General features: G+C 39.0%; 2 protein-coding genes across 3 annotated transcripts in view; one reads left to right on the top strand and one right to left on the bottom strand.

Moving 5' to 3' along the window:
* The window catches only part of Psgef (Protostome-specific GEF), a 32,193-nt gene extending 22,846 nt beyond the window's left edge, over nt 1-9,347 (top strand). Inside the window, exons 9-16 of the mRNA XM_077417706.1 lie at nt 978-1,393; nt 2,097-2,309; nt 2,592-2,954; nt 3,096-3,210; nt 3,414-3,814; nt 4,061-4,282; nt 4,820-5,162; nt 6,093-9,347. Coding sequence (XP_077273832.1) covers nt 978-1,393; nt 2,097-2,309; nt 2,592-2,954; nt 3,096-3,210; nt 3,414-3,814; nt 4,061-4,282; nt 4,820-5,162; nt 6,093-6,371 — 2,352 coding nt within the window. The 3' untranslated portion in view covers nt 6,372-9,347. The remainder of the gene's footprint in view (nt 1-977; nt 1,394-2,096; nt 2,310-2,591; nt 2,955-3,095; nt 3,211-3,413; nt 3,815-4,060; nt 4,283-4,819; nt 5,163-6,092) is intronic.
* Mrpl30 (mitochondrial ribosomal protein L30) lies at nt 8,967-10,355 on the bottom strand. 2 transcript variants are annotated; one of them, XM_077417708.1, is made up of 4 exons: nt 10,196-10,355; nt 9,880-10,020; nt 9,380-9,506; nt 8,967-9,306 (listed from the first exon to the last, which is right to left on the bottom strand). In XM_077417708.1, exons 1-4 carry the CDS (start codon nt 10,201-10,203, stop codon nt 9,013-9,015), a joined length of 570 nt encoding a protein of 189 aa, XP_077273834.1. In that variant the 5' UTR covers nt 10,204-10,355; the 3' UTR covers nt 8,967-9,012. The 2 variants fall into 2 exon arrangements, with proteins under 2 accessions (XP_077273834.1, XP_077273833.1); XM_077417707.1 differs by having other exon boundaries at nt 10,188-10,285.
* Nucleotides 10,356-20,520: the final 10,165 nt, after the last annotated feature.

Raw genomic sequence — 20,520 nt, 5'->3', positions numbered from 1 at the left:
AGATCGCGGTATCTGGCAAATGTATATAATCAACCGCTTTGTAAAATTTTGACTCGTTCACTATTACTTTTTGAAGACACTTGTAAATCAAAAACGCGCCAAAATCTAATGCTAAATTATATATATTTAGGTCGAGAAATTTTATATTTTTATGAGGATCACTATAGCGGGAATATGCGAATTTGTTGGACGCGTCATCAGCGTGCGTTAAGAACTTATTTTTTTTTTCGTTTTCGTCACAAGAAGAGTGCGAAGAGCGTCACACACCTCTGTGTACATTGTTTTTTTCTTCTCTTTACTTTCTTTGTACTTTACTTGTAGCGGAACGTATATAGTGTATAGCGCGCGCATCTTTCACGTGAGGGATGCCGTTTAAGTTATGATGCGGTTATGTTTTGTACCTTGATCAGGTTGCTCTTTTTTGTTGCCAACAAGTTTTGTTTCCAACCATGTGTTCTGTTTATTTATTACATCCCTGCCACCCTCATCCTGCGATTTTAAATCATCACATATTCTAATAAGTTTGATCACCAAATCATTTTAACTCACTTATCATTGTGAAAATTAATTTCTTATTCATTACACAGCAAAGTATTTCTTGTCTCATTATCGACACAAAAATTCTTAAAGCCTGTTCACATTATTTCAAATTATATATAGGGCAAAATAAAAAAAATCAAATATTTTTTGACATTATTTCAAGTACTCTTCAATATTATTATCAAAAATTATTTTTATCTTTATGTTTAATTATATTATTGTCCGTTCTATAATATACACTGTTGATCAAAGAATCTCACTTCTTATGTTATGCAATCATTAATAAGCGTCACAGTCTTCTATCTTTACATAAATATAAATTACGAGCTTTGTCTCAAAATGACGAAACGCGAAAATTCCCAAAATATCAAAATATGCGTCTATTTTGATTCCCTGTGAAAAGTGGTCAAAAATCTTTTCGCGACTCGTTCAAACAGGTCTTTCCGAACCTGGCGCCTGACGCGCCACCCGAGGAGGAGTTAACCGTACGTGAGACCAGGTACTGGGGCGTCCTGAAGAGCGGCCACACGCGCTTCATGGTCCCGCTGCTCGAGCGACGAGATGTCCTGTCGGCGGCGGACTATCTAATCCTTTTCCAAAACTTGGACGAACTGCTCAAATTGTCCGAAGAAATCAGGGACGAAGGCGGCGGTGTCGACAGCTATCTCTGTAGAGTTCCTAAAATCACAGCTGCCTACCGAAGATACCTCAGTGGCCTACAACGTGCCTGCTGCCTGCTGGTCGCTCTCAGACGGAACGCGGCCTTCGCCAAGCTGGTCTGCGAGCCCGCTGTGCCGCATAAACGGCGCCCCGATCTCACCGGGGTGTTGCTTCTACCCTTAGAACACTACAGGTTGGCCCTTCATAAAGAGCCCTTCTAATTCGCTTGTCAATCATTTTTATTTGGTAATAATCATATATCTTGGTACGAGACAAAGCTCGGCCAAATTAAAACGCAGTAATTAAACAGTGATACACATGTATTTCTGACGAAGTCAGTATTGTCAATACAAAAAAGTTAAAAAATCAAGAAAATATCTTATTCAATCGCAACGAGCTACTTTTATTTTATTTTTTTTAAAACTTCTTTGTTTCTTAGTACTGTTACAATTGTAGTTATGTTTCAACTGAAAGATAAACGATTAATAAAATTTATAATTGGTGGTATTTGTAATCTTGTTATCACGATAAGAACTTTCGATTTTTAATAATTCTCGATTTTCACGCATGCCCTTGCAATGCAACAAAGATCTATGTATCTCTATACTTAATGTACTTAATGATAAATATTACTGAAGGATTATTGATTTAAGGTTTAAGTAACATTTGAATATACTGTAACTTGTAGTTTTTTTTGTAAATTTTGTGACATTGTCTTATTTAAAACCTTATATTTTCTTTTTTAAATTTAAAAACTTGAATAGTTTGTATTAAAATTAAGAAAACTACAAAGAATAATCCTTAATGTAAATATAAAGTAATTTCTCACGACGTGTTTGTATAGCACCAAAAAAAAAGAAAACCGTACCGTTTTTGTAGAAAATTCATGCTTGCAGAGAGATGACGAAATTGTTGGGCCAGGCGTCACCGCGAAATTGCCAACAAGCGAGGGACTTGGCCCAGGGTTATAGAGAAGCTACAGCTAACGCGGGTGTCATGGAACCACCGCGAGACACCGGAAGGCCCCTATTAAGTTTACAGGAAGTAGAATCTCGATTGGTATTCGCGAGATGCAAGCCGTTTACCTTAGCGATGCCGGGAAGACGATGGTAAGTTTTACAATGGTTTTTTTAACTTCTTGAGAATTTCGTGAACTATGTTATACATATGACTTTATTTAGAACAAAATTTCAGTAAATTAAATTTTCAATAACTTATATTTTGTTTGTATTTTCGTAAAAAATAAAAATTTATGATAAATATCGACTTGTCGATTATTATTTATTTATTTCGCTTTTGAGATTCTGTAAAATTAAATCGAAAAATGTAATAACTTGCGCGATCACCAGGCAAATGGTTAAAATTAGCCATATTCGAATCTACGTTTTCAGGCTTTTCGGCGGAGCTCTCGCTAAGGTCGAAGGTCGAGCGCGTCTGCAACCGTCCTGGGCACTGCTGTTGACTGATCTTCTAGTGTTCGCGCGGGTATCGCGAGACCGCGTGCTCTTCGTCACCGAAGAACCTTTGCGATTATCGAGCATCGCCGAGGCATGCTTCACCGTGCGAAAGAGACCGACGGAGTTTCGACTGCAGGTCGCCATACACCCGAACGGCAGCGTGGACAACGGTCACGCCGAGACGATAAACAGCGGCGGTTGCAGCCCGCACAGTCGACCCCGAAGACGCGTTCTCATTCTTCGAGCGCCCACCCCGGAGCTCAAGGCCGTCTGGCACAATCTTCTTCAACGGCAAATGTGAGTGGCGGACTCGCGCGTCGGCGCGAAAGTACGCATGTGCGCCTGGCGGAATATTTTGTCGGGAATCGAGGTGTAAGCGAAGAACCGCGCGGATGGACCGAGTAGTATTCATGAGCATCCATTTTCATTGCGTTTTAGCATCTATGTGAATACAGGCTGTGGCTTGGGCTCGTCGGATCAGGACAGCCCCGAAGAGAGTCCAGTTGCCGGCAACAATTTCGCCGCGACTAGAGAATGCATGGAAAGTTCGCAGGTCAGTGAAAAATGACGACAGTTGTGATATTCAAAACTAGCCTGATATACCGTATATTTTTGGAAAAAAAAAAATATTATCCACGTAATATCGCAAAAAAAAACAAGATGAAGAAACGAGATTAAATTAGAAACTAAAATCATCTTGGATTCAAGCGTCAATTTTTTTTCCAAAATTTCGAAATTGACGTCTATATATAACAGATCACGAGAGAACCTCGGCAACCTAACGAGGAGGAGGAGTCTCACTCCGGCGAGATCCTAGAGACGATCTTGAAGAACTCTCGGGAGAACAATCACCTAGCTCAATGGGTGCGCAATTCGCACCAGATCCCTCCTCCGGATCACGAGAGTTCGTTCGAGGAATGGACGGCCGAGGAATTGGCGGCCAGAACCCCCCGAGAGAGCAATAGCCGGTCGACCAGCCAGGACACCGCGACGGAGGAGGTCACCACGGCGAATTCCGACGTGGAGCAACAGAGCACCGCGTCGAGCGCAAGTTTAAGTACCGTGAAATCGAACAGTATGACGCGGAAAAACGGCAGTCACGTGTCCACGAAGGAGAACTCCACGGGCTCCATCAGCATTTGCCGGAGATGTCATAGGTGCTAATCTTGACGCGCAATCAAATTCAAATATTTATTAAATACTCAAATATTTTGTATCTTTTTGAAATCTTTTTTATATTCCAAAAAAATCTTCATTTTTAATCCATTCTATGACTATCTGTATCTGTTATAAATGCAAGCTAGGCCGAAAATGTTTTTTGTGTGATAAAATATACAGGATCTAAAAATTGCTGTTAATTTTGTTAAGCGATTATAACAGCCCGCTGTAATCGCGCATTACAGATCGGGTTGTCCTACGCCGCCGTTGCAAAGGGACCCGTTTTCCCCGTTGCCACCAAAGATTTCGGTTCTTCCACCGACCCCCGATTTCTGCACGAGGCACAGACTGCGAAATGGACTGCACGATAGCCCAGGACGTAACAGTCCTAGTTACACGCCTGCGGATGGTAACACCGAGGACGGCAGCGAGGACGACCTCGATTGTGACGGAGAACCTCCTTACAGGTACGATAATTTATAATTGTCAGAAACATCGATATCAAGATTTGCCTCTTCAGCTATTGAAGGCAAGAGAAACATAATAAAAAACAAACTAGTTTAATCTTTAATCCCATACATTCAACTCGACATTCAACCAACGTTTCAATTCGATGAAACCATTATGATTATACTAATAAAGAACTTATTCACGCTCGATCAAAGCATAAGGTAACATTTTTCGAGCAATAAAGGATGTTAGCTTGTCAATTTCGGTTGATTAATAAACACGAGTTTATTATAAATAAATATTTTCTAACATCCTTTATAATAATAAACACTAGTTCTTCATAAATAAATATTTTCCAATATCCTTCATTGCTCGAAAAATTGGTCGTCTTCTATATTATTACATTATGATTACTCATCATTTATTGATTATTTAAATCGATAGCCTTGAAATTGCAAGATGCCACATTTTCATTCACTTGGCTCTTCAACAAGATTTAATTGAAAGCGACTGTTCGAATATTTTTCACGTTTATAACGACTGTTTTCGCGCAGAGCTTTGAGACGTTTTGGTACGATGAGTAGCCTGGATCAAGACGACGAGTTGGATGAGCAAGGGGACGACGACAACCGGGACTCGGAATCGCCGCCATCCGGCTTGAGAGCGTGGACTGCCCGAGCGAGCAGCTACGTCGTCAGCAAGATGGTTTTGCTGGAGCAGCTCAGCGAAGGTGTCGGCGGTTATCTTCTTCAACCGCCGGTACCCCCGGAGCGAACCGAGTTCTCGTTGGATCCAAACGACGAGGAAGGTACCACGTCCGGGGCGACTTCCGGCGACGATATATGGGGCACGCCAACCTCCGGCGGACCGGACGACGAAAGTTTCACCGCCAATTCGGTAATAATGTTTGTAACTACAATACACGATACTAATATCCAAAAGCGATAGCTTAGAAGCACGGTAAACCAAGGCCCAATATTATGAAGGATTTTATCGCGTATCAAGTGATTAAGATTGACAAATCTATTTCCAAATCTTAACACATATTTTATGAAATGGAGATTATGTATTAAAAGACTATGAGATGAGCCATCCACACATATGCTCCATATTTTTTAAATATAAATCTAAAGCTTAGAAATAAATTCTTTTAGTTCATATAAAGAGAAGAAATCAGTTTAAGTTTTTAAAATAATTTGGTGCAATATGATTTATAAATATTTCTAAGCTAAATAATACGTGAGTTTTCGATAAAAATTGTTTGTTACAATATGCATTATAAATTATCGTCTACACTGCACTGTATAAACAAATAATGATCACTCGAGTGATCACTTGATACGTATCAATACTTTCATATAAGCTTGCTTGAAAATAACATCTAGTTCCGAAGCATTAACTCATTTGAATTGCACTCTACATTAAAAATTGCAATCGCATTTATTTTGAAAATGGTTTGTAATGGAGTTTAATGGACAAAACGTAATGTACACGATAATTCGACGAAATGTTTGCGACAGTATTGTTCCGGGGACCGCAGGTCGCATTTATTACCCAGATTTTTCGCTAAATGCGACTGCCTTATTTGAAGTAGATAAAACCACAGAATCAGATAATCGCACCTAGCACTGATGGAATACGAATCACGGACATCTGTACCTAAATCAGGGGATTTCTTCATCCTTGATATAGACGTGTGTGACGCGGGAATGCAGCGATAAAAACAGGATAGAATAAGCTTCGCACGCTTGCCTGCATGACGACGCTTGCCTTCTGTTTTTCTTTTTGCAAAGAATCACTAGCCCGAGCTGTGCCTGACTTCCCTAGCCGCCGCCGAACGGCTGCAGCAGCAGCAGCGGTGGCGCGGTGGGTGCCGTTGCCATCGGTGAGGACAATTACGGCCTAAATCTGTCGGTGGACGACGATGTCGATCCGGAATCGGAGAATGAAGATTGCTCGTTGCCGGAGCTGAGTATGGACCAGTTGTTGAGCGGCAGCGGTAGTCTGGGTTCGCTGCGCTGCTTCCTGGGTAGGAGGCGGCTGGAGCCGCTGCCGGAGGAGGAGGATTCGCCTGGCAGCGGCAAGCACCAGGTCGGATGGTGGTGACAGCGGTTTCAGACGGCGTCCAAGTCGAGCGTCGGTGCGAACGCGGAGAATCGTGACCGCGTATTCGCCAAGCTGAGTCAGGAAGACGAGGAGTTCCGCCGGAAAATCGTCGATTTGCACCGCAAGCTGTCGGACGTGAACGCGGATGTGCCACCGGAAACGGCCGGTTCTCCCAATTCCCGGAGTTCCGAACGTCTGAGGGAGTTGGAAGCCGTCGCGAGAAGAGCGGAGGAGACCAATTCCCGCAACGCCGAGGAGAGACGGGAAGCGATGCGGAGGGAAGACTCTATCGAAAGTGACAGGAGAAGACCTAGAAGCCGTAGAGCCGATCAGCTGAGGAGATCGAGGAGGTTCGAGGAGGAGTTCGACGATCAGAATGGGAGGGCGAGTCCGTCCAGCGCCGGTGAAACAAATTTTCTGAATAGACTAAGGCTAAAGAGACGGAGCATGAAGCTACTGAGCTTTCTGAGCGGGAAAGCAGCGGACAGATCGCAGGAGGAGAGAGCAGCGCGACTACTGAGGCTGTACATGCCGGATAGGAACGGCGCCAAGACGACGCAGAACACAATCTCGATTCATCACACGTCGAGAGACAGGCGCTTCTGGAAACTGCGTAATCGGAGACGAACCAGTTCCGCGTAAACTCATCGGAGTCGCCGTTGGGCGATGCTTTACTCGTGGGTCACACTTGTTGCTGTATGTCGAGTGTATGAGCGATCGTGTCGCTCCACACGAAAAAACATGGCTATCGGGGTATCACATTTTGCAACGAGATCGTTACGCAATAATTATTCGTCGTCGAAATTTCAATTATGAATTAGAACGTAACATTAACGGTTATCTAGATAGCATTAAATTCCTGTAAAATCGTGTTAGTTTGAAAAAAAAACCATTATTAATATATAAAAATGTATTAGTAATATATTAATACTGGGGAAGCTACGTAATAATATGATTACTGTGATAGCATAGAGGACGATTAGAATTGATTACAAATTATATTTTAAAATGACACTGTAAGAGATTGATAAAATTTGACACACGAGTAAACCGTCGCTCAGAAAACTGTACATTAAAAAGATAAAAAGATCGCGAGGACGGGGAATCGAAAGAGAAACGGCAATCACACACACACACACGCACACACACTGTCTCTCTCCGTTACTAGGACTTCCAAAAACATTCGCGTTTACCGAGACTTTTTGAATTCCGCTCGTGCATGTACGAGAGGCCGAAGTTGTTTTCATAGAGTGGTAGTAGTGAATACGAATAGCTGAGACATTAGTTTAACTGCAGTTCCAATCTAGTTCACTTCTTAGTATCGCAAAGGAGTAAAAGTCGCAGTTGGTCCTTAACGCGGTGGCAATGGAAACACAATTCCAGAATTAGTCGGTCGAGTACAGTTTCAGAACTGCGCTATTAGTACGCTTGCTAAACCTCGCAAGGACAGAAAATGTCCTCTGGGCACGGCCTAGCGAATCGTTTCCGGATTCGTTCGAGCTGATCGGCGGCATGATGGGCAGTTGGAATCGGCGAGTTTCGCTCGCGAAGTGTAGATCTTCTTTTGAATTTCGACTCTTTTTTTGGAACACTGTATCTAAGTAGGTCCGCACGACTGACCCAAAGCGGCATTTATCTTCCACTTATACTGGGTGTCCCGCAACAAGCTATCTTTACGCGAGGTTGAGACCATTTTATGTCAAGGAGATAAATATATCTGAGGGAGGGCGGCTGTGATATAATAATAATAATATTAAAATAATTTAATTTTAAAAAAATCAAAGTAATATTAAATTTAATTTAAGTTTATATTATTATTACACTACAGCCGTTATATTATTGTGCAATAACGATCTAATGACGAGTCCTGAATTTAATCCTAATTGAATTCAATGTAAGATTATACATACATATATTGCAAATCGGAATCTAACATTTATATTTGAACTTTTTGACTAGAAGTCAGAAAATCCATGATTGAGATAATGAAATCTTATTGCAGGGCATCTTTTAGATTTTGCTCCCGCCTGCTAAAGGTCCCAAATCCACTGGGTATGCAGATTTTAAAATTGGAGTCTACTCTCATCGATCACATTTACTTTGACGAGTATGTGTCGCAAAGAGTCATCATCCGTCACTTCATTTATCATTAATTTTCAGCATTATATATATATATATATATATATATATATATATATATATATTTCATGAATTAAGTTTTGGAATAAAGTTAAGAATGAAATCAATTAAAAAGTGTTATGCAACCTGGGGATGTGGGACGCTTTAAACAGACTAAGAATTAAATAAAACACTAAAATTTCAACATTATTGTTAGTAGGTTGTAAACTGGTCGATTGACCGCATATGCAAAATATAAATAAAACTATATTATTTGTTCAACCGTTTTCTCCGTGTCTCTTGAAGCGCAAAATTACTATCTTTCACACGAATATTATTTTTCGTACACTGACCGTAAAATTCTTCTTACCATACTATACAAGGTATTTCGAAAGTTTTTTCTCAGGAAAGGAATTCCCACCGGGGATTGCCAAAGGATTATTTTAAGATGTTCCTTCATTGACAGATTTACATTAATCGCTTATTAATAAGTACTTATTTTTATTATTGAATTCAATATCTATTACATAAGACGTCCTTGTAACCACTTAAACCTCAGTTTGTCTTGTATAAGATCGCGATTCAGTTTTTTTGGATCGTTCACAAACTTTTCCACGGCTTCCTCGCGAGCAGAATCTACTTTCGGTATAACATAAAACGTGCCATTCTCGTGTAAATATGTGCCATTTAGATCGTCCACGGTTGGCAATTTGTCGGGTAACTTTATGGGAACGATCTTTACCAGATGCTTCACCTTCCAGAGCATGGCACATATCTCTGGCGTGTTTTTTACGATCACCGGAGCATTTGCGTGTTTCTGTAAGACGATTAAGCGAATAAAGAATTTGTCAAACACCACCCTATGCCTTTACGCCTACAACTTTGGCTACCTTGTTTATGAAACCTAATTGCACGAGCATCTCTTTCTCCCACCAAGGATTACCCGCAAAAGGCTTTACCCGCGTTACTAATAACACCTTGCTCGGCTCGATCGGCGGATCAACGTAATCTGGATGTCTACAAATATGTCGTTGAGTACCCAAACCAGGAGTAACAAGTGTGAATTCACTGATCACGAATTGCCTTAATCCTTTCGAAATTCAAAATACAATTTTATCCAGTATTGAACAATTTGTCAGAATTAAAAAATTCAAGAGCCTTCCCTGTTTATTTTTAGTTACATAAATATGTCAGGAATCGTTTCAAACTTAAAATAAAATTTTCTTTTTAATTTTGAGCTTGACACGTAAAGAATGAATTACGATTCAACGTTAGAACATTTATAATGTGCCTCGCGATAAACGTATTGTTTCTTTCGTAACTTATAAACAGCGGAACTGCTTCGAAAGGATTAAAACACAAAAATGCCATATAATATATAACCTCATACCTTGGAAAATACTTAATAGCTCCAAAATTCATTCCCTCGAGATTACCCTCCGCATCTTTCCATTTAACTCTCCGTTTAGTAAAATGACGTACGAAATTCAAGAAAATGGGTGCGCGAGTCAACTTGGTTGTCATGTTGCTACTAAAAGTTAAAACGATCTTGAGTATAAATCTGTGTACGTAACACGTATAGGTTAGAGTTGAGTTAGAGCCAAATTGTTTTTAGAGTCAAGTAAATGTCAATAACGTTGTATCGTCGTGTCGTAGCTTAAATAATTGCATTAATCTCAAATTTATCCGATTACTCACGTACTTACATTGCCATTTTTGCGCGCGCGTTTATTTATTAGAAGTAATATCATGCAACTTGTGTAATAAGCGGACTGCTTTTTGGCTATTCACGCATATGACTGAATACTGATGATGACTGCTGTGTGGCGCCAGCTGGTGCGTATCAAAGGAAAGCCAGTGCAGAAATTCTGTCAACTAGCAAGATCTAGTGAAAGAAGAACCCAACGAATTCAACTTTACCAACCAGAGAATTACAGAGAAGAGAGAACCCCATCAGAGACAATTGTTGATATAACGTTAAAGTGAACAATGTGAGATGTGCATTCGATCATGAATCTCGAAATCGAAATCTTATTTTCCCCGTTATATTTATAATTCAGGGTTTCTTATGGTTAATAATTTATCTGAACATTTAAATGAGAAATATATATATGAGAAAATTAATGTACAATGTATATGTATATGTATATATATGGTATATATGTTAGAAATTGTTAAGTAAAAAAATAACCGAATATGAGATAGAAAGCGTCTTGTTTAGCGATAATCAATGAATGCAGATAAGACTTCAAGAGAAAGAACCGTGACCTGAAATCTAATTTGACTCGCATTTTATCGAGGACGAACGCTATCGGATATATGATGTAAAAAGATCACGACCTAATAGATTTTTCGCCGCTGGTTTTCTTTCGCACTATTGTGCGTGATATTTAATTTCTTCATGTTGGATTTAGATTCTCATTCATTCGAAGATTATGAAATATGAGAAAGGCCGAAATGAATTTGTTATATCTTATTTTAAGATTTTGTGGAGCAAATTTAATTAATAAAAGTATATAAAACAAAATATCTAACTGTATAATTAGCCACAAAAATCTAATATTATAATTAAAAAAAAAATTTTTTTATACGTTATATGTTATGTATATTAATATAAAAATTGTTATATAGAGATATTTCAACAAACAAACATCGCATAAAATATATTTGATGTACTAATAATATTAATATAATTCCACGTAATAGTTCGAAAAAATAATAAAAAACAAGTTAGAATATATAGAAATGGTTTCTCTCCTCTTTCCTTTCTTATATGTATACGTATTTAACTTCCTTGTAAAAATTTACAATCGCTTAAAATTATCGTAAAATTCTGTAATCACTATAGTCAGCATACTGCAATCACTGTAAACTCTCTTTCTTTTTTCTTTCTTTTTTCTTTCTGCTACATTTTCTTGTATTTATTTATATAATCTTTCTTTCAATTTTTTTAAAAAATATAATATTCTCTCATTTTTAATCTTTAGTTTTTTCGATTATTGGGGTAAAAGTTGGCCTTGTGAAATGATAAATGTGGCAAATTAGTAAACACAGTTAATCTAATATAAGCAGAGTTAAATCATATTCTCGCTCGATTAAGCCATTTTCCAAATTTTACCTCACTTTCGTCCCGTTCCGCTTCATTGTGCAATATAATATATAATACGCACTCTAATAATAAATCGTCGGTCATATGATTACAAATAATGGAAACGGCCGCGATTTTATTCCCAAACTAAATTTACCAAACGGCACACAAAGAGAAACGGAGATTTGTCGGCTTATAAATTTATTAAAAATGCCCATAAAAATTCGACATGGCAGAAAGAAATCAATATCGACGCCGAATCCATGCACATGAATTTAGCATTTATATTCCCTAATAGATTTCTCGTCGAACGAGCATCCATTGCCGCCAATTATATCATATCGCTGAACCGATGCTCATCAGAGCCGCGCATTGTCGATGGGCAATTTACGCTTGAGAAAAAATAACTGTTGTCGGAAAAAGACCGTGACGTTTTTTACCGGCCGTTTAAATCGTCGCGAGCAGGGACGACGAACGAGCAACAATTGCAAACGTTTAACGGCGGAATGTACTCACCAATTGCGACGTACTTAGCTCTGATGCTGTCCCTCTGCAACCCGATCCTCCCGCATTCCGATCCTGGTCCTCCCCGTCCCGCCTCTCGCTCCGTCACGTCGATTGCAAATTGCGGAAAAACAGCAGCTATATTACACTCGCGAGCGCGTTCGACGATCGCCCGTCACTTTGCACGGCACTCCCGAGTCCCGACGACATCCCGAACATTTGAAACGCCCGAGTCGCGAGAAATTCGAATTGCACTTCGCGGCAACTTCGCGCCGATGCGATGCGCGAGTCGGAGTCGCGGAGCGTTCTTCCGTGGAAGGACGCATCTGGAGGATCGACGGTAGCGATGATTATTCTTAACCTTAACGATTTCGCGAATGCTCGGATATATAATCGGCAAACGCCGCGCGATTCGCACGAGACGAATGAGATAACCCGTCTTGACGAAAGGCGAAGACGCCTCCTCGTTGGGACCGACACATCGCGACGTATCGCAAGATTCACAGAGTTCACCAGGTAATATCGCTGTCGATCGCGATCATTCCGCGGCGATTTACACCTCGCGGCAACGCCTGGTCGCTCGTCGCGGTCGTTCTCTCGATGCTCGATCGTAATGAGAAAAACGGCACCCGTTCGCGATGGGAGAAACACGTCGGTGCGAAACGCGGAGCGGCCCAGCCGCGGCGTTTGGCTCCGAGCCGTCTCGCGACAATGCGAAGTTAGCCGACTACGCGAGCCAAGTGAGATAGACGGGCGCACGACTTGGATCAAAATTGAAGTTAAAGATTTCTATAATTGCGAAGGGCTCGCGTAATAATGTATAAAATACCGACGTTATTTTGATGTTTAAATTGCAATAATTTATATCTCATTTGATTGCTTACAACTTGCACTTTAACTACACTGGCGATCACGTACAACAATATCGATCGCCGGATTAACAGGTATTAGGATGAATCAGGGTAATTATATTTACATTTCACGATTTTTGATACAATTTCCGGACTGAGCCGAGTCGGTAATCGTATACATTGTTTAATTTACCGCGTCGCGCTCCGACTCGCCGCCAACGTTGATTCCTGCTTTGACTCCGGTAGTGTCACCTGACGTTAGCCACGCGACGCACCGCCGCACCGGCCCGGCCGCGCCGCGTCTCCTGATGCGTACTTTAAGTGCGTATTTTTTCGAGCGAATTCCGTGCGCGGGCGAGAACCGAGAACTGAGAACTCGGAGTCGGATGTGCCTCGAAAACCGAGACGAGTGAGATTGGTGTGAGTCGCGGGAGGGTGGATTTACGCCTCGATTGAACCGCGATTCGTTGTCGTCGACGGTGTCTCGGTATCGGCGACATCGGCGAGTCGCGTAGCCGCGAGCCGGCACGAAGTTGGCCGCTGGCCGTTTCTAATTCCTCGTCGATCGGGAGCACCCTGCGAAACGATGGCCGTTGCTTCGCGTCTTTTGCTCGTATTGACGACGCGCGTGCCTGTGTCTCGGAAGTGCCGTCGATCGGAAATGGAGCGGTCGACGAGGAGCAGCGTATCGCCCGGTGAGTTAATCTATTTATTATTCGTGCGCGTGTTCGTTTAGAGGTATTATTATTGCTGCACTGCTTTCGTGTGAAAGCTGCGGGTATAATTTTTAGGTTATAATCGTTACTCATTACGCCGCGTTTGCGGGTAGAAATATGTCGATCATTTCAATCGTCACGGCGCATATCCGTAATCTCATTCGGGGATAAAAATTATTTGATCGTCACCCGCGACGAAATTGTGAACTACCTTATTCCTTTGTTGTTATATCGTTAGCGTAAAAATTTACGATTACATGGTTCAAATTATTGTTACGCCACGTATAAAAATGCAACAATTATTTTTGCAATTTTATTCGCTCGCGTAAAAGTACTTGAGATTCTTATAGTTTTTATCATATACGTGTGCGTATTTTCAGGAGGGCCTCGTGCAATTCCAATCAGATGAAAACTCGCGGAGCAACGACGGCCGTCAGCGGCGTCAGCCCATCCCGTTATTCGCGAAGGGGGAAAAAACAACTTCGGTCGTTGGGAAACGGAGATGCGAAATATCCCGCGGCGGTAAGTCCGACTTGAGTTCGAAAGTTTCTCGTGAAAACTCATTTCCGCTGGGGCGATAGGACGCCTAAGGGGTTCGCTCGGCCCTCACGAAAAATATAGGAGCAAAGAAGAAAGGAGGAAAGCGAGGGAACTTTGCGCGCGTGAGAAACGGGCGCATCTGCATTTCGCAACATCTTTTAACGAACTGTGCACCATACGCGAAAGAGCCGCAAGTGCGAATTTCTCCTTTCGCAATTGTGATGCTCTTTGCGATGTCTGAAACATTTTTAGCAATTTAGTCTCGTCTTATTACACGAGTAAGTTTTTAGAAGAGACAATACTCCTTATTTTTTATTTAAAATTGGGATAAAAAATTTTAAGGATGATGTATAAGAAATATTCTGAAGTAAATCAGACGAGATATATGATAATTCAAAATGGTATTATAAATATCAGAAAATTTTTATATACATTAATATTACTTTTCTTTTTTATACAAGCATTGTAGCAAATGTATAAATTTGTGATGCTCATCTTGGAACTATTACACATCTTGTTTTATTTGCTTTAAAATGTTTCTGTACGTGCTATTTTTAAAATTTTTTATTTTTCTACATACAAAAAAAATTATTGCCATTTAAAAAAAAACCTTATCTATATATCTTCTCACTCTGTCACAATATTCCAATTCTCTGCACTGCCGCACAAATAAAAGATAACCTCGATGTCATACGACTACAATAATATTGCTTTAAAAATTTTCAGTTCTATTCTGAAGCTCTAGTTCGTGCGCACAGGGAGTATAAAGAATTTCTCATCACATATACATATATTGTATATATCTATCTCTCTCTTTCTTTCTTTTCTGAAAAAATAACTTTTAATTTATATTTCTCCTTTATTTTACGGTCTTTTACATACATAAGGTAAGTGAAAAGATCGCTTTGCCGTCACGAGTTATGAATATTGCTGTAAAAATTCCTTATTTGATTGCTAGACTACTTTAACCCAAGTACGAGAATGTAAAATATTTCTTCTCCGTCCTGGAACAAAGCGTAACTTATTTTTATTTATCTCTCCTATATTGGAGATGCGATATTACGGTCTCTTATACGACTCTTCGGAGGGTCGAACTCTCCCATTTTTTTGTCTATTTTTTTTCCTCTCAATGGGGAGTCTCAACATTATAAGCGTATGACACTGTCGCTCGTTATCGCCGTTTGTTGTACAAGAATCGTGGTTGGCGACCCACGCGTTGTTACATCGACGATATATCGTTCGATAATAATTTGATGTTTTTATTTTTACTTTAACAATTCGAGTGATAAATGCTTCGCAAAACTAATTTTTGTTTGTTATTCAGAGAAAAATTAATTTAACATCTGGTGTGTTGACAGGCAAAACAGCATTTTGTTTTTATTAAAAATTTGTCAATCGATTTTTCTGGCTAGACGTGTATTAAATATTACATTAAATAAATTGTACGAGCTGAAGTGATTTTAAGAATAAATTGAAATAATGTATATTCTCTTTGTTAAATGTCAATATACTATTAATTAAAAATTATGTTTATTCGAAAAATATCGCAGATCGACAAAAAATTGTATTCCAATGTTTTCAAAGTTTAGAAATGATTTAATAGCGTAAATGTTATAAAAAGTTTTCAAAACGTCAATTTCATAGAAAACATAAAAAGTTTTGCAAAGAAATATATTCAAATTTTCTAATTCTTTTTTTTTTCATTATTTATATATTTATGTATTAGCAGAAACCACAGTAGTTTGATATATTCCAATTAAATTCGTCTAAAAAAGTTTCTCGGAACGTCGGTATCTGCATTTATTTTTATTGAATATGAAAGTCGTCGAAGAGGTTTGACGCATTCACGCCATGCATGTATAGCACCAAAATACCACAGCTTTACGATCTATAGACGGATTAAAAATATTTCACCGACAACGCTCCTTTTTCGCGCGCGAGAGCGAGGGATGCGTCGCTTTGGGTTTTAACGGGGATATTTAGCCGGTGCATCGATTTTTGCCGTCGGTCTAACGATGTGGTCGACAACATCGAGCATTTTAAAGCGCCCATAAATCTCCGGCGGTGGTCGGCAGAAGCCTGCAATCCATTTCGTGCCGTTTGCGACGGTATACAATGTAATATATTACATCGCGTATTCATGGCGGTTTACAGTTTCCGTCTTGGTGTAATTAGAAATATTTTAATGAGAGATATTCTAATATTCAGAGTATATTATATTACTAATACGTACGCGAGAAGTGAGAAATTAGAGATATGTTTAAATATAGAATTTTATATTAAATTATTTATCAAGCAAAATATCGAAAACTTGAGTATTTGACAGTGGAGTTTTTCAATCGATATATGCGGATTTTTCTACGATTCTTACATGAAAGAGTGGTTTTGCTGAAGTATCTAAAAATTTAGCTAGATACAGATTTGAAAATAATTTTGTTGTAGGTACTATCAAAATAATTATGTAGAACACTTAAATTGATTGCTAAAATGTCGAAATTTTTTACAGCGTTATCGCCATACTTCAGCGACCTATTATAATTATTTTGATGGAGCAACAAAATTATTTTTAGATTCGTATTTAGCAAAATTTTTAGATACTTTAGCAAAACCGTTCCATATGTATGCTAAGAATCGTACAAAAAATGGTAAACGCATTACCTATATACATCGTACGTAACAAGTGCTTAGGCTTTTGAATAAAAATAATGACTTTTATATATGACATTTTAGACATTTAAATTGTTTAAGTATAATTATTTAATTGAATTATTTATATTCCGTGGAAGTTTTTGTACTTCCTGAAGATATTTATTCGCAATTTGCTGGTAAATTCAAATGTCAAAACGCGATATCCGAATATTCAAATACATTCGAGATTCGCTTCAGTAATCCCACTTTGGTAACAACGACGAAATTATTCACCCCGAAACGCCGCGCCGCGCGTTATACATGGCTGCCGTATTCGTGGTTAAAACGTCGATCAGGTCGTGATTTATGGAAACATGTTCCCGCAATCTCATGGACGCAGCAGGTTTTAATCGATGCCATGGATCAAGTGGATCAAAGCTCGACATAACATTGATATTTTAAAATTGTTGACATAAATCGTTTTTAAATTAACTTCCGAGCTTATTTGCTCCGATTCTAAATGCTAATATTATTTTAAATTATATATATATAATTGCTTGTGGACATATACACACACAAATAATACACACATTATAGAAATTTTCATGCGTTCATTCGCGATGAATTTGAAACCTTTAGATTGCACACTTGATGCGAATAGGTAGATGTAAACAGAGAGAAGAAACCTTTGTTAATAGAATTTCATTAAAGTCCCACTTTCATTGAAATTCCGTAAAGCCGGGGAAATATCGGCGAGAGAATAAATACGGAACAAACCGTCGGTCGTAAAGATCGAGCCCTGAATGGTTCCCTCGATTACCATGAAGAACCCGAACTCGTTGAAACGGCAAAGAGCAACGACTTTTCTCCCCTTGGTGGGAAATTACAGCGAGTGGCAAGCGCAAAATGCTTGGTCGACCTTCGGCCATCTTTCATCTCCGATTACACCCTCCCCCGCGCTGCCCCGCGCTGCCCCGCGCCATTTCTCGCTTCTCTTCCGGTCCATTCTGGAAAGTAATCCTGGCCTAAAGATTTATCGTCGCGTTTCTTTCGGCATAATTTCGCGGCGCGCGTTTCTTATTCGCGATAGCGACCGGAGCCTGCAACTGCTTCCCAGCAAGCGTAATTCAATCGCGGCTGTAATACCTACGGCTCTCGCGCGGCACAATATATATATACAATAATCTCATCTCGGTGTCTATTGTGGACAATATCACATAATATATATAGAGCGTCCCCAAGTGGCGCGATATTCGCATTCCCGCCGTTAATTAATTCTGTAATACCTATTATTATTGAAATTGCATCAGTATTACCGCTGTAATATTAAATCAATTTCATATATGTATGAATATATCATTAGTTATCTAAATCTATTACAATCGGCAAATCAGCATTTGTAATCTTTTACATTTAACAAGCGGATTTTGATATGTGATTACAAATTGCACAATTATATGTACACGCACATAATCTATGTAAAATTGATTTAGGAATTATATAATCACGTGCAATCTATATGTTCGTATATTTATACGCTTTATGCATTTGAGCGTTTAAATCGCGTATTATGGCAATTGCTCGGGCAAAATTTAAATTTTTAGCATTGTTATTGCGTGGGGGAAAAAAAAGGGAATTACGGGATATATCTCTTTGCGCCATTGTGCGCCCGAAATACTGTTATTATTCGGCCATCGTCCGCGACGCGAATGCGCATTACGTTTTTACAGCGCGTCGGGAATACGAGCGAGAGTTATTTACGATATTGCGCCGCCGGCTGGAAAAGGACACCTTGATTAAACAGCCTGATTAAATACGCTCATTACATCCACCTCCATTATACATGCCATGTACGCGTGCGCGTGAGGACAATTTAATTAACGTCACGCGAAAACATGGTGTCGGGTTTTGTTGTTTCTATCCGTTCGTTCGCTAAATTCAGGTTTCGTATAGATTTACTTCGCGCGAGAAAGCGCTATTTGAGGTAGAAACACGCTATTATCACTTTACATTTTTTAAAATGTTATATTACATTAATGAACGAAGCGCGCGCGCGTAGGTATATTATAGATTTTTTTATTGGTATAAAAGTGAAGAAAATTTAGCATAATGTTGTTTTTATATTAATCAATATAAACTGTAGCTATTATATAATTTTTCGAGACTCACGAAACTGATGAAATCGTAACATTATTATTAATTCCTATTGAAACTTCGTGAATATAATAAGATATCCATAGATCATAGATATTTGTTTATATATGTTATGTTCATATTGCAAGGCCATTTTCGTCGATTATTTTTTTCGAATCAATTAGTCCTATAGATAATTGTGTAGGTTTAATTAGTTTCTCGTAAGTCATTATATATGTAATGCGTATATATAGATATATGTACGTATCAGAGATAAAAGCTTAAAAATATACAGATGGATATAATATTTCATAGTGTATGTGATATTGCAAAGTGAAGAATATGAAACGTTATTTTGAGTATCTTATCTAATATGCTTTTTGATGCAATATTCATATGACAACTGTAAATACGAGTAGTAATTTACTCGCCGAAGGAAAGATCGTTGTGAACAAGGGCGAAAGTCGAGTTTTATCGATTGCGTCATTCTACTGGGACACGTAACGTGTAATTTCGCATGCGTGTGTCCCTCGTATCAAGGAATCGATCGAGCGTGTACCTATCAATTAGTTTAACTGCACTTTGTGATCTCCATTCTGATGCTGTCAGCGCGCCATAAAAGCACCTTTTTTTGTCATGAATGGAAAGAATCGCGCGCTTGTCGCCTGTCTGTAGAAAACAAATCGTCGACAATAGGCTTGATAATACGTTTTATCGGGATATCGAATACGCTCTCGATCGTCATCGTGTTATAAGATAAATGCGAATTGTGCTTGGACATGGAATTATATAATATTAAAAAAAAAAAAATTGAATGGCGTGAATTCAAATTTTGAAGATAATTATACAACAAAGCTTTCCAGCTTCAATCGTCATCAAGCGATAAAAATTTTAACAATTTTTAATTTATAAAATATTTGTTATACTTTTGTAAATATTAGGGAAATTAACGGTAGCTGCAAATCTCTCCCATACGCAATTATCTTTGAAGTAATATTTTTTAAAAGAATCGACAGCCAAATTCTTACGGCATAATTTCGTTCAAGAACAAAAAAGAGATTCTTGCGGAAACGTGGTGAACGTTGGATAAAGTTGGCGATGGGGAATAACTTCCGAACTGGAAAGTTTACGCGAACGGTAGACTGTCGCGGACGCTTTCAAGTGTACCCTGTGGCTTCCGATCAACGACAGGAAATATTAGTATCGCAAGTTCGTATCGAATTTTCGCACGATAACTCCTCGTATTCGGATATTAAAGTTGGCGTTGCCGCGCGAACCGAGGGGTAAAAGTTTTCGCTATTGAATATACCACGGGAATAAGATGACGAAGGGGACTTTGACGTCTATACTAAATTGCAAAGATTTCGTAATGTTACTTGACGTATATTTTATGATATTTATGTAAGGGCAAAGAGAAATTAGTATTTACATAGGAATACTAGTAATCTCTACAGATCTCGTATAAATCTTGTATAAATTACTTGATAATTTTAAGAAAAAAAATTGAAAATATCAGGTCACACAAAACAGAAAAGATTGTATAAATTATGTTAGACATTTATAAATTTCGA

The sequence above is a fragment of the Temnothorax americanus genome, unplaced genomic scaffold, assembly GCF_048541705.1.
Source record: "Temnothorax americanus isolate GAGA-0224 unplaced genomic scaffold, ASM4854170v1 Scaffold5, whole genome shotgun sequence".
Taxonomy (NCBI): Eukaryota; Metazoa; Arthropoda; class Insecta; order Hymenoptera; family Formicidae; genus Temnothorax; species Temnothorax americanus.
This window is presented reverse-complemented; position numbering and strand designations above follow the sequence as displayed.